General features: G+C 40.7%; 1 protein-coding gene across 1 annotated transcript in view; it reads right to left on the reverse strand.

The window, feature by feature from the left end:
• Positions 1 to 15,371, reverse strand: part of PTPRQ (protein tyrosine phosphatase receptor type Q) — a 228,069-nt gene that overhangs the window by 157,530 nt on the left and 55,168 nt on the right. Inside the window, exon 21 of the mRNA XM_075274511.1 lies at positions 11,899 to 11,968. Coding sequence (XP_075130612.1) covers positions 11,899 to 11,968 — 70 coding nt within the window. The remainder of the gene's footprint in view (positions 1 to 11,898; positions 11,969 to 15,371) is intronic.

Raw genomic sequence — 15,371 nt, forward strand, 5'->3', positions numbered from 1 at the left:
GCAAACATATTTTTCCTAAGGACTAATTCCATTGACTTGAACAATTTTTTGCAATTCTGAAAATACAATTTTTTCATGAAACTTTCTAAGTAAAACTTTTAATAGTTAAATAAAATTAACACCTGCCATAGGCTCCCTCTCAAAGGATTGCGTTTTTTGATATAATCCTATTTAATATAAACATTCTCCGACTAAATTAACTAACACATCTTTTCATCTCACATATGGACGCGTGTGAATGGACCCTGATGGAGAACAGAAAAAAGCTGGTGTGATTATTGTGGTCAAGAAAAGACTACAAAGGAAGGTTTGTTGCCCTGATTTGCACTATTAATAATATAACTTTTATGATAGGTAACATATACAGTATTTTCTCAATTCGTTTCATGTTGCTTTTTTTGAATTTCTTGAGGAAAAAACTTACAGAAAAAATCTGGGGTAAATGTATTTTTTGTGGAGATTTCAATATCACTCACAATGTGATTGATATCACTTATTGCGGTAATAGACCTCCCCATAGCTTGATGCTTGGCTTCTACAGGAAGATTTACATGTCGCTTGTGATGCTTACACACATTAGATGGAGATTTCACATTTTACTCCTCCAGACACCATACTTACTTCCATATTGGTATGTATTTAACTGATAAATGGCTCCTGATGTGTCTCATTGCACCATAGGTCACATAACATGGTCAGACCATGCCCCCATTACTCAGACCATTGAAACTCCTTCTTACCCCTACAATACCTAAAGTTGCCACAATAATATTCATGTCACATCTTTAAAGCAAGTTCAAAAATCCATTTCTTCAAGCCTAAAAGAATTCTTCACACTCAGTGCCCCGGACCACTGCTGTGGTCCGATCTTAGACTCCGCCTCCTCACAGAGGAGCCTCCGGCAGAACCAGCATTGATTGGCCGAATGCTGTACACTGGCCAATCAACGCTGGTCTATTCATTCCTATGAGAAAAAGTAAGCTCGCTCATAACAGCAAGCTGCCAGCTCTCCTGACTAGCAAGGACGAGCCTGTGGCAAATCAACGCTGGTTCTACAGCAGACTCGTCCTTGCTAGTCTCCTAAACACTCTCCTCCTGCTATTCGTGGACTTGGTGACTCTCCTTTAGTCGAATAGTGGTTTCCCCTGAAACGAGCATCTTTTCCCATAGACTATAATGGGATTCGATATTCGATCGAGTAGTCGAATATTGAGGCTCTACTCAAAATGAATATCGAATCTCGAATATTTCACTGTTCACTAATCTCTAATCACAACCAAATTTAAGAAAAAAGAATCATGTTCAAAACATCCCAGTAATATACTGCATATTGAGCTACTGTATTTTTCTCAACACCAGCCACTTCACAGCAACCTCAGTGTAGTGGTCTCTACACAATCCAACGTGACTGATCATACTTTCACCTGTTGGATGAGGGTTAGAAGACCCCATACACATTATCAGAGGCACAACTTGAGACTCCTGGGCTCCAGTGCAAAATATGTAATGGTTCTCCCACTTACTATGTGCTACCTATAGTCTTCCTATACTGTGAAGAGACCTTTTGGGCCCCTGAGGCTCCAATCCCTGTACCAGTTGCTACCTCTGCACCCCCTACTGCTAAGCTACTGTACATTAGATAGTTTATCTTTCTTACCTACTTTTAATTTGCATCAGCCCGATAACTAAACTTAAAATAAGTCATAAAACTTGCAATACTGTAGTAGGTTGTGAAGAACGATGTATTTGGGACATATGAGAGTGGGATGATTACGTGCTGTCTGTGAGATCAATGAGAAGTGAATGATGGTGGTCTAAAATTCATTAAGGTGAAATAAATATTTCCAATATGTTACATTATAATCTGCTGTCATGAAACCTATTTTACTGTCAAAACTCTAACATTATTCATGTTATAAAGATATTTTATACTGTATGTTTTAATGTGTGTCTTATTTGAACTTTAAGACAGATAAAAAAAATATATAGCAGAAGATATATTTTGTGATTTATCAAAGACATCTCACTTACATGTTAAGTAAAAAGTATAAATCAAAATGGCATCCTGAAATTCCAGCCAATGCTGATTGACCTGCGGCAATCCATTCAGAGGCTGGCAGGGCATGCTAGCAGGTGTTATTCTGTAGTTATGTATCTTAGTATTACATTTGTAGTCAGCCTGTGCCTCCTTCAGCCTACATTCAGACAACTAACGGTGATAATGTCCAAGTTGAATGTACATTATTCATGGCAGTTTTGCAACCAAGGGGGTGCCCGTTTTTGTGGCTCCCTTATACATTTGAGTGTATGAAGGGAGAAGTGAAAACAGAAAAAAATAGAACATGATGTATATTTTCACAGTCCATTACAACATGGACAGACTTGAAATTAATGCGGCCACGTGACATCCATTAAAAAACTTGCAAAAAACTTATCGTATGGGGGCCACACGGTGGCTCAGTGGTTAGCACTGCAGCCTTGCAGCGATGGAGTCCTAGTGTTCAAATCCCACCAAGGGCAAAAAAAAAACATCTGCAAGGAGTTTGTATGTTCTCCCCGTGTTTGCATGATTTCCATCCCATATTCCAAAGACATACTGATAGGGAAAAATGTACATTGTGAGCTCTATGTGGGGCTCACAATCTACATTTTACAAAAAACCCCAAAAAACTTATCGTATGAATATCGGCATAGTGTAGCTGTACAGGCATCAGTAATGTGTCAATGGCTGGTTCGACTATTGCTCCTGTTCATGAAGGGCATATGCAATACTTGTTTTACCTGTGACAACTAAAACCTTAGTCCATTATAACAGGCATTTAGTAGATATATAAACATCAAATCAATCTGGTTCAGGCTAAGGCCTTAGCCTTTGTGGAAACACTTCTCTTTTTGTTGCAGATTTTGCTGCGGTTATTTGAGCCAAATCCAGGAGTGAATTGAGCAGAAGGTAGAAGTATAAGTACTTGCTATATATTTCCTTCTCTTCTTGTAGCCATTCTTAACTTTAGCTCCAAAAATCACACTGAGATCTGCAATTAAAAAAAGCTGCATTTCTGCAAATGGGGCCTCAGCCTAATAGTTTTCATGGCAAGACCATTTGTGCATTTGCATATACGAGGGGGTTCCCAATAGTTTCCAGAATGAGGCTGCTGAGCACGCAGTTTTTGGAGTACGCAATTCTGCAGCTAGTTATTTGTTCAACCACGCCTTGTCAGTCAGTGGAGCAGACAAGATGGTCCTGTTTGCCTTTAATGGATCCTTAGCAGGGATAATCAATTTAAGATCAGTGGCGCTCAACTTCCTAACCCCTACAGGACCACCAAACATAGCACAGGTTTGTATACTGTGCCGTGGCTGCAGCTTTCTGACATAAAAAATATGGGATAGATGCAGTACAATTTCATGCCACAGCACATTATATGGAACTTTGCTACCTTTAGCACTGCTGGGGTTGGTTATAGTGCTGTTGCTTTCTTCGTCATCTAATAAGTGAGAGAGTCGGAAACTCTCTGATCTGATATCGATGAATTATGATGCTGTCATAAGGATAGCTTAGAAGTATAAAGGTCCTAGAAAACCCCTTTAAGTAAGAGACATTCTTATAGTGTAAATTTTTAATGCGTTGTTAAAAACTTAGATTCTCATACGTCTTATCAGTAAACAAAAAAAAAAAAAAGATTTAGCTGTCAAAGGGAATGCTACAAAGTAGCCAAACTTAATAAATCCTTACAGGGAAGAAAGGGAGATTGTGCAGCTGCCTCAAATTAATCTTAGGAGGCAATTCAAGTTTTGGGAATTCCAAAGCCACACGGTAAGTAAGAATTATTCAGTGTTGGAAGGAGTTTCACACTGGGCGTTTTTGTGGCATTTTTGGAGTGGAGTCCAATTGTGAAAGAGAAGTGAAAAACATAATTCTCACAAATCTTACATATCTTATAAAGGGGCTGTACAGCATTTAAAAAAAGGTATAAAAGGTGAATGTTGCAGCATCACTGCTGAGCCTGTGGCATGATTTTGATAAATCATGACATGCTCTGTCAGATGCAAAGATACAGTCCTATGAAAAAGTTTGGGCACCCCTATTAATCTTAATCATTTTTAGTTCTAAATATTTTGGTATTTGCAACAGCCATTTCAGTTTGATATATCTAATAACTGATGGACACAGTAATATTTCAGGATTGAAATGAGGTTTATTGTACTAACAGAAAATGTGCAATATGCATTAAACCAAAATTTGACCGGTGCAAAAGTATGGGCACCTCAACAGAAAAGTGACATTAATATTTAGTAGATCCTCCTTTTGCAAAGATAACAGCCTCTAGTCGCTTCCTGTAGCTTTTAATCAGTTCCTGGATCCTGGATAAAGGTATTTTGGACAAACAATTCAAGTTCAGTTAAGTTAGATGGTCGACGAGCATGGACAGCCCGCTTCAAATCATCCCACAGATGTTCAATGATATTCAGGTCTGGGGACTGGGATGGCCATTCCAGAACATTGTAATTGTTCCTCTGCATGAATGCCTGAGGATTTGGAGCGGTGTTTTGGATCATTGTCTTGCTGAAATATCCATCCCCGGCGTAACTTCAACTTCGTCACTGATTCTTGAACATTATTCTCAAGAATCTGCTGATACTGAGTGGAATCCATGCGACTCTCAACTTTAACAAGATTCCCGATGCCGGCATTGGCCACACAGCCCCAAAGCATGATGGAACCTCCACCAAATTTTACAGTGGGTAGCATGTGTTTTTCTTGGAATGCTGTTTCTTTTTGGACGCCATGCATAACGCCTTTTTTTATAACCAAACAACTCAATTTTTGTTTCCAAAATGAAGCTGCCTTGTCCAAATGTGCTTTTTCATACCTCAGGCAACTCTATTTGTGGCATACATGCAGAAACGGCTTCTTTCTCACCACTCTCCCATACAGCTTCTATTTGTGCAAAGTGCACTGTATAGTTGACCGATGCACAGTGACACCATCTGCAGCAAGATGATGCTGCAGCTCTTTGGAGGTGGTCTGTGGATTGTCCTTGACTGTTCTCACCATTCTTCTTCTCTGTCTTTCTGATATTTTTCTTGGCCTGCCACTTCTGGGCTTAACAAGAACTGTCCCTGTGCTCTTCCATTTCCTTACTATGTTCCTCACAGTGGAAACTGACAGGTTAAATCTCTGAGACAACTTTTTGTATCCTTCCCCTGAACAACTATGTTGAACAATCTTTGTTTTCAGATCATTTGAGAGTTGTTTTGAGTAGCCCATGATGCCACTCTTCAGAGGAGATTCAAATAGGAGATCAACTTGCAATTGGCCACCTTAAATACCTTTTCTTATGATTGGATACATCTGGCTATGAAGTTCAAAGCTCACTGAGGTTACAAAACCAATTTTGTGCTTCAGTAAGTCAGTAAAAAGTAGTTAGGGGAATTCAAATCAATAAAATGATAAGGGTGCCCATACTTTTGCACCGGTCAAATTTTGGTTTAATGCATATTGCACATTTTCTGTTAGTACAATAAACCTCATTTCAATCCTGAAATATTACTGTGTCCATCAGTTATTAGATATATCAAACTGAAATGGCTGTTGCAAACACCAAAATATTTAGAACAAAAAATGATTAAGATTAATAGGGGTGCCCAAACTTTTTCATAGGACTGTAGATTAGCATTGCATTCAGAGAAGACCTCTAACATACACAGTCCAGTCATATTAATGTGACCACCGCCTAGTTTTAAAAAACCAGTCGCAGAAGGCACGTGTCATCAGCAATCTGGGTGCACTCATCATTGTGGAAGGCACGATGGATCAACACAAGTATGCATCTATCCTTGCAGACCATGTTCACCCCTACATGCGAATTGTTTTTCCTCAGGATGATGGCATCTACCAGCAGGATAATGCGACGTGTCATAAATCTCGCAGTTTACGTGCGTTGTTCGAAGAGCACCAGGATGAGTTTACCATACTCCCTTGGCCAGCAAATTCCCCGGACTTGACCCAATCGAGAATTTGTGGGACCACCTCGATCGGGTTGTTTGCTCCGTGGATACTCAACCGCATACCCTAGCGCAGCTGGACATGGCACTGGAGTTGGCTCAACATCCAAGTGAATATCATCACAACATCCCCTCTCTTCCTGCACGTCTCGCAGCGGTCCGCTCTGCCAAAGGTGGTTATTCTGGATTTTGAGAGGTGGTCACATTAATGTGACTGGACTGTGTATAACACCACACAACAGTACTACTCAGTACTCTCAGGGCTCTGTATGCTTTCATATAGACTCCTGCATGTAGCAAAGGCCTTAGTCTGTGATCAAGTAGGCTGCCTTTTCTGATCTATAAATGTATGTTTCCTATTAATTTTGGAGAAAAAAAGAAAGCTAAAACAACGTGTAAAACAGATATGGTATTGGAAAACACATTTGATATCAGGTACAGTTCATGTTTTCTAAAAAAAACCATTCAGGGACCTTTTGTAAGATCAGATTCTGTATATGTTTTGTTACATTTTTTTCAGCTCCTGTTGTAGTTCTTCTCTCTACCATTGTTGTCTTAGAGACAGGGCCGGCGTCAGCGCACGGCATAGTCGGGCAAGTGCCGGGGCCCACAGAGCCTCTGGGGGCCCCCCGGCACTTGCCTGTCACAATTTCAGCTCATCGGCGTCCGTCCGCCGATGAGCTGGAATACATACGCGATGCAGGAGCTGTGAGATCAGCTCCTGCTCCGGCCCGGCTTGCGTGTGTAGGCGCGATGACGTCATCGCATCATGCCTACACACGCAAGCCGGGCCGTAGCTAAGCAGGAGCTGATCTCACAGCTCCTGCATCGCGTATGTCGGTATGTGACTGGAGAGAGAGAGAGGAGCGTCGGGGGAACGATGGAAGGTGAGTGATAGAAGGTGAGTGTAAGTGTTTGTTTTGTATTACATATTAAGGTGAAACATAATAAAGGGGGCCCATGAAACTGGGGGGCAAATGAAGGGGAGGGGGGGAACGGCATGACACTGGGGAAGATGAAGGGGGTGGGGAGAGAACGGCATGAAACTGGGGACAGAGATGGAGGGGGCCCAAAGAAACTGGGGGGCAAATGAAGGGGAGGGGGGGGAACGGCATGACACTGGGGCAGATGGAGGGGGTGGGGAGAGAATGGCATGGAACTGGGGACAGAGATGGAGGGGGCCCAATGAAACTGAGGGGGCAAATGAAGGAGGGGGGAACAGCATGACACTGGGGAAGATGAAGGGGGTGGGGAGAGAACGGCATGAAACTGGGGACAGAGATGGAGGGGGCCCAATGAAACTGAAGGGGCAAATGAAGGGGAGGGGGGGAACAGCATGACACTGGGGCAGAGACGGGGGACATGAAACTGTGGGCAGATGAAGGGGGAGAACGTGATGAAACTGGGGACAGAGATGGAGGGGGGACATGAAACTGGGGGCAGAGGAAGGGTGTATATGAAACTGGGGGAGAGATGGAGGGGGGGCATATAATTTACAGGTGACTGTAGGAGGATTATACTGTGTGGGAGCACATAATAAATGAATGAGAATGGGTGGAATCAACATAAAAGTGGGTGGAGCTAAATTTGCAGAGCGCGCCGCACATTTTGCCCCTCTTTCTACTCTTTAAAAGATTGGGAGGTATGGCGTTGGTGATGCCACACTCCTGCATGATGTCACTCGCTTCATCTGCAACGCACAGTGTCTCGACTCCCCCACCTCCTTTACAAGGGGGCCCACTGAGGCTCTGTCGCCCAAGGGCCCATAAAAACCTGGAGCCGGCCCTGCTTAGAGAGCCTGTGAACACTTAAGGATCATTCATGAAGATGCTACTAAAAATGTCTCTAGAGCTGATCCTTTTTACAACAACATTTCCCTCTCTGCATGTACTCTTTTCTGCCCATAACATGCCACATACAACAATGAGCTTTTGTTTAAAGTTATTATTAATTATTAAATATACATGATTAGTGGCTTACTTAATTACTACGTTATCATATTACGTATTGTCTCCCTTCTCGGTGAACGACAAAGGCCAAGAAAATGTTTTGTTCATTTGGTTATCCTGCTATCATATTTTCACAGTATCATTGTCCATTAAAGTGCAAAGTAACACTAGCTGTATGTGACCAACCACATAAACAGAAGCTTAAGTTATACATAGGCCTGATACATGCAACATATTATGGAATGTGTTGTGCAAATCCAAAATCTGGCTTGTATAGACTACCAATACTTTATCTCTAACATTATATGGAACCATAAACATTTTTCATCACATTGCCATATTACATAGACACTCTAACAACACGCCCAAGGAGAACCTACAACTCTATAAAACACAACCTTAAAAGGACTTTGTGATCAGAACCCAGCATAGCAATTCAGCTCCACAAATAGATAGGTTAGGGTCACCTGAATTAAACAGTTTTGTAAATCAGTGCCTCGGTGCCAATATATCACCTTTTTTGTTAGTACACAAATGAACTCTTTGGAGCAAAGTGGGTATATCCATTGTTCCAAAGAGGTACGTGGCAATTCCCTCATTTCTCCAAAGAACTTATTTTCCTATTGGCAAAAAAATAAATAAATAAAAGATAAATCTTGGCAACTGAAACACTGATTCACATGGGAAAAACACTGTTTGATTCAGGTGACCTAAACCTACCTCTTGGACTGGGTTGATATGCTGGGTTTTGGTGACCGACAGTTGCGTGACTTAAGTCTTGTGGTCCCCAGTGCAATCTTTTGTCCGGGGTTCCCTACCTCATCCCTACAGCAAATTCTCAATACTGATGGTTATGGGTACAAAGGAGTTTAAGAGTATAAGATAAGATAATCCTTTAATAGTCCCATAGTGGGGAAATTTCTACCTTAATGTGGTTTCAACCTTAGTGTGGTTAAATACAAAACTTGCAAAAGGATAAAGGAAAGGGAATCAGCCCACTTACGTGACTTTCTCTGTATATAGTCCATAAAAGGTGCGCGCCACAACGGTTAGGATGGTGGATGCCCGGATAATGAACCCATCGGCTTGGCTACAACTAAGAGGATCAGTTTATCCTCGAAACGTGTCAGATAGATGCTTTTCCCAGTATGATGGAATTTTTTTGATAGCAACATTGCATGGAACATGGATTTTTAATCAGTGTGAATAAAGGCTAAGTTTTAAGGAATTAGACGTGCTGCTGGATTTTTCCTTGTTGCATTCTTTAGTGTAGTTAGGGTAATCTGTGAGTCTCTTTAGCTTATGGGCCAGATGGAAGCTGAAATCTGAATACTGATGCCCGTGCTTATGGGCCCCCTAAGGCTCCTGGGCCCCAGTGTGACTGCACCCTCTGCAACCCCTCATGTCACGGCCCTGGGGACAAACTCCCTTTAAAAAATACATGTGTTGCTGAACATAAAGTGAAGATCACCTATTACATTGCCTCTTGTTTACTGCTTCAATGTCATGTCAAAAGCCTATGATCATATTGGGGGATGTGTACTGTGCATATGAGGAAAATAGTCGATATGTGGCTGAGGCTAGAAAGTAGAGAGGATGGCACTTGGCTGGGTTTTTAGCAGGGATGCAGACCTCGAAATTAACCAGGTTCTACTACAGTACACTGCACTTCTGGCTCATTTGCATATCATGGACAAATGCAATTTCCATGCAAATGAATTCCAGAATATTAAAAACAAAGGTATGAGGGTGCTGGTGAAACTACCCACGACTAGATACTCATGCTGCTTCCATAACAATTTCCCTGCTAATTTCACTGACCACCTAACAGTCTGGTCTATAAAAATATTGCACATTTTATATGTTGTTTGCCATATTTATAGATAGTAGTTCTCGTGTACAAAAAATACAGTCCTATGAAAAAGTTTGGGCACCCCTATTAATCTTAATCATTTTTTGTTCTAAATATTTTGGTGTTTGCAACAGCCATTTCAGTTTGATATATCTAATAACTGATGGACACAGTAATATTTCAGGATTGAAATGAGGTTTATTGTACTAACAGAAAATGTGCAATATGCATTAAACCAAAATTTGACCGGTGCAAAAGTATGGGCACCCTTATCATTTTATTGATTTGAATTCCCCTAACTACTTTTTACTGACTTACTGAAGCACAAAATTGGTTTTGTAACCTCAGTGAGCTTTGAACTTCATAGCCAGATGTATCCAATCATAAGAAAAGGTATTTAAGGTGGCCAATTGCAAGTTGATCTCCTATTTGAATCTCCTCTGAAGAGTGGCATCATGGGCTACTCAAAACAACTCTCAAATGATCTGAAAACAAAGATTGTTCAACATAGTTGTTCAGGGGAAGGATACAAAAAGTTGTCTCAGAGATTTAACCTGTCAGTTTCCACTGTGAGGAACATAGTAAGGAAATGGAAGAGCACAGGGACAGTTCTTGTTAAGCCCAGAAGTGGCAGGCCAAGAAAAATATCAGAAAGGCAGAGAAGAAGAATGGTGAGAACAGTCAAGGACAATCCACAGACCACCTCCAAAGAGCTGCAGCATCATCTTGCTGCAGATGGTGTCACTGTGCATCGGTCAACTATACAGCGCACTTTGCACAAATAGAAGCTGTATGGGAGAGTGATGAGAAAGAAGCCGTTTCTGCACGTACGCCACAAATAGAGTTGCCTGAGGTATGAAAAAGCACATTTGGACAAGGCAGCTTCATTTTGGAAACAAAAATTGAGTTGTTTGGTTATAAAAAAAGGCGTTATGCATGGCGTCCAAAAAGAAACAGCATTCCAAGAAAAACACATGCTACCCACTGTAAAATTTGGTGGAGGTTCCATCATGCTTTGGGGCTGTGTGGCCAATGCCGGCATCGGGAATCTTGTTAAAGTTGAGAGTCGCATGGATTCCACTCAGTATCAGCAGATTCTTGAGAATAATGTTCAAGAATCAGTGACGAAGTTGAAGTTACGCCGGGGATGGATATTTCAGCAAGACAATGATCCAAAACACCGCTCCAAATCCTCAGGCATTCATGCAGAGGAACAATTACAATGTTCTGGAATGGCCATCCCAGTCCCCAGACCTGAATATCATTGAACATCTGTGGGATGATTTGAAGCGGGCTGTCCATGCTCGGCGACCATCTAACTTAACTGAACTTGAATTGTTTGTCCAAAATACCTTTATCCAGGATCCAGGAACTGATTAAAAGCTACAGGAAGCGACTAGAGGCTGTTATCTTTGCAAAAGGAGGATGTACTAAATATTAATGTCACTTTTCTGTTGAGGTGCCCATACTTTTGCACCGGTCAAATTTTGGTTTAATGCATATTGCACATTTTCTGTTAGTACAATAAACCTCATTTCAATCCTGAAATATTACTGTGTCCATCAGTTATTAGATATATCAAACTGAAATGGCTGTTATAAACACCAAAATATTTAGAGCTAAAAATGATTAAGATTAATAGGGGTGCCCAAACTTTTTCATAGGACTGTATAGGCAAGTATTTGAAATTGGCATCACACGTATTTAGCATTTAGATATGTCAAGATACCTATAATGTATTGTTTGTATGATAGAACTAAATATTCATGTGTGATAGAACTAAATATTCATGTGTCTGATTCTGTCCCGTTACAGTAGATGATCTGAATTTGTAAGAACTTTAACAACATTTGTGCTAGAAAAAAACACACTTTTATGTGCGACCTGTAAGTGAATGTGGTGGTTTTAGATTTGCAAAGAAAATGCAGCAGAGCTGAATTGATCATTGAAATATTTCTTTTGTGTAGAAGGTTAATGGAACCCTAGGTGACAATGTTTTTTTGTGTTCTCTATAACATACATTGGACCACAAGGACAAGTGTTAGTGATTTTTCAACATGTGGTTATTTTGCTCTGTGTGAAATATCTTACCGCTTTCTGCAGTGTTAAACAGAAAAGAATCGCTGTACGATCCGATGCCAGCACTGTTTTCTGCCGCCACCTGGAATTAATCAGAAAAGACTAGGCATCAAATTTCCTTTGGAAATCCAAGTATTTCTAGAGAAAATAACCTTTACAACATTATAAAGCGATATAACAGCTGTAATAATGACCCCCAACTTTCTTTCTCATATGTATTAAATACTAAATCGCATGGCGTCATATCATAACCAAGAGATCAATCACATGTCTAATCTTTCCTTACAGTTCAAAGATGGAAATTATTACAGTAGCAGTTCATAATGTTTGATACAGAGAATACTGGCACACAGGCAATGAGAGAATGTGCTAGATTTATCACAGCACTTGATGCTGGATGGTAAACTGGATACAGCTTAGGCTGTCTAATGTGAGTTTATACCACCTATTCAGAGAGGTCCTTTAGTTATAAGCAACTTCTCATAAATTAATAGTACAGATGAAAATAATTGTAATATATCTTATTAAACAAATCTATTTCCTTTTTCACCTATTATGTCCTTATCATTTTCAATCAGACATAGGATTCTGTCTCCGTATTCACCTCACACTCAGAGCTCTATGGAGAGGGGAAGAGGAGAAGACTGTTAACTGTAAATTTGTTTCCTCATTTTGTGCAGTGTAGTTTTATATCTGCAAGATATAGAAATGTCGAAGAACTATCCCTTACTCACAGAGTAGAGGGTAGAGCAATAGCAATTTTCTAAGTACTGTATATACTCGAGTATAAGCCGACCCGAATATAAGCTGAGGCCCCTAATTTTACCTCACAAAAAAAACCTAGGAAAACATATTGACTCAAGTATAAGCCGAAGGGGGGAAATGTTGCAGCTACTGGAAAATTTAAAAAATGAAAATGGTCGGAGTTTTTGGGTGCAGTAGTTGCTGGGTGCTGGGGAAGGGGAAGGGGGTGTTTTGGTTGTCTGTCTGCCCCTTCCCTGAGATTGAGGACTGGGGTTTATTCCGCCCACTTAGTATTCAGCTTGGCTGAACATAGGGTATCTGCAGTGCTCCTATTAACCCCTTCCCGATGGAATAGAAGCACTGCAGATACCCTATATTCAGTAGACCGGGCACTTTCAGACACAGGGATACCTAAGGGCAGGTTCACTCCAGCATCCAATCTCCGCTTTGAGGTTTCCGCCTTCTGCCGACAGGAGACGGAAACCTGGCATTCAGTGCCCGCCAGTGAGTGCCTGTGAGTGTCTTCTGCTCTCCGCCACGAAACCGGGTTTTTTTCACCGGACACAAAGTCCTGCATGTCCAACTTTGTGTCCGGTTAAAAAAAACGTTTCGCCACGGAGAGCAGAAGACGCTCATGGGTGCTCACAGGCGGACACTTTTCAAACCCATTTAAATGGGTATCCACTGTAACTCTTACGTATATACGGTATTTTATGGCATTTGCCTTTTCTCCCTCCCCTCTCCATAGACTAAGTAGAATGGAACTCAGTCTGAAAAGTGGAGAAGGTAAAATATTTCTTTAATTAGGTATATTGCAAAGTTTCTTATATGTATCTGTACTATTCATTTATGAAACGTGCTTTACAACTGGTAGACTTTAAGCCATATCCTTTACCCATGAAGCTCCACCCACCTGTCCAGTGAGTCAGAATATTTTGATCTTAAAATAGAAGTTCCAAAATGCACCACATTTTGAAACATTTTATGCCAGAGTCTGGTTGTAACATTAGCAGTATAGTTGCCCAAATATGTTATAGACATTGACGGACATGCAAATTTATAAATGTGGAGCGGTGGTCTTTTTATGGACAATCACTTTTTGACTCTATCACTCATTGTGGCATCTGTCTGGACAAGGACTCTTAATTTGGCATCTCTAATAAGGTATTTTGAAGTATTGTATTAGGGAATGGGGTGTATCAAAATGACAGAACCCACATTTAATATAAGGCAATTGTGTCTATTGCAAAACAAATCTGGGAGAGTATGTTGTGGCTTCTGTTTCTTATGTAGCATCAAAACTTTCTATTCTTTGCTCATTGTAATAGCATCCTGAGGCTGAAGGGAATAGAAAACATAACTGACCTATCACAGTCTGACAACAATTTTATCATGTCACCTTTATTTTATTTTGATAAGAAATTACTTAAATTTGTCATAGAAATATCACAACTGACCTTTTCCCCAGGATCTATAAGGTAACATCACACCATCTACTATATGAACTAAGAATCAAAGAAACTTCACAGCATAAAACATAATCAAGACAATAATATATTTCCAAGAGATTCCCCAGGGAACTGCACAATGCAGAGGAAAAGAATAATTCCAAACATTACACTGAAGACCCCTACAAGCAGGTGAATTGCATCCATATTTAAAGGTAATCAGGTTCTAGAAAAAAAACATGTAAACATAAAAAAAAATAAGGCAGTCATTCCTTGCTAGTCTTTCTTTACAAGTTGCTATGATTCCGATCTTTTCACGCTGGATCGAGGTCGGAGGTTATTTCCCACTATGCTTGGTTACTAGCCAATCATTGTGGGAAAAGCTAACAATGATTGGTCAGTAGCCAAGCATTGTGGGAAATAACCTCCGACCTCGATCGCATGGGAAAATATTGGAATCCGATCTTTTCCAATCCCAATCGCTCAATCCTAGTTTTGAGATGATTTATTTCCCAAAACAGTGATTCTCTGTCGGCATAGCTGTGTAATAGGCACTGAAAAGCAGCTGCCACCACCTGGTCATTGGCAGTGTGGATGCCCTGTTATCCCTGCCCCATCCTTTTCCCCTTCACAGGTAACACACCACTGTACTCAGCCTGTTTCCCTCAACCAACCTCTCAGGTATAAAAAACTGCATGTGATGTCACCTGAAGCTGCCCACTGGTGATGAAAAATACACGGACACTAGTACTTCGTTGATGCTCTCTTTACGGAGGTAGATGTGGAAGATACAGCAAATAGAGAAGAATACATAGTGGAACATAGATAAAACCAACAGTAGAATATACGGCCAAGTTAACAAGATTACAGGCTGCGACAATTTCGCTTTTGCAGAACATGCACTGCCTGCCACGGGAGAACCTGTTGCCCTACTCACGAGTGAATATAAGGTTCATTGGTTCCGAGAACAAATTGGCGTCTCTTTAGCTGTGATATGGCTCTACTACTCAAGCTAAAACATCCTGCACAATCTAGCCAGTGTTAACCCTTTCCATGCTGCCAGCCAAAAGTTCACCACTATACACATAGGCCATATTTTAGAGTCGATACTTACGCTGCACAATTCTACTACATCAAACTTGGATTGTCATAGTCATCTAACATCAGTTCATAAAAAGTCATTAATTCCCCATTGATCCACACAAATGTATGTGACCACTGCAGCCATTGACATCGGCAATCATATGTCATACTACTAGAAATGAACAGGACGTAATCACCTTAGAAATTAAG

This window comes from Leptodactylus fuscus, chromosome 5 (genome assembly GCF_031893055.1).
Source record: "Leptodactylus fuscus isolate aLepFus1 chromosome 5, aLepFus1.hap2, whole genome shotgun sequence".
NCBI classification, from domain to species: Eukaryota; Metazoa; Chordata; class Amphibia; order Anura; family Leptodactylidae; genus Leptodactylus; species Leptodactylus fuscus.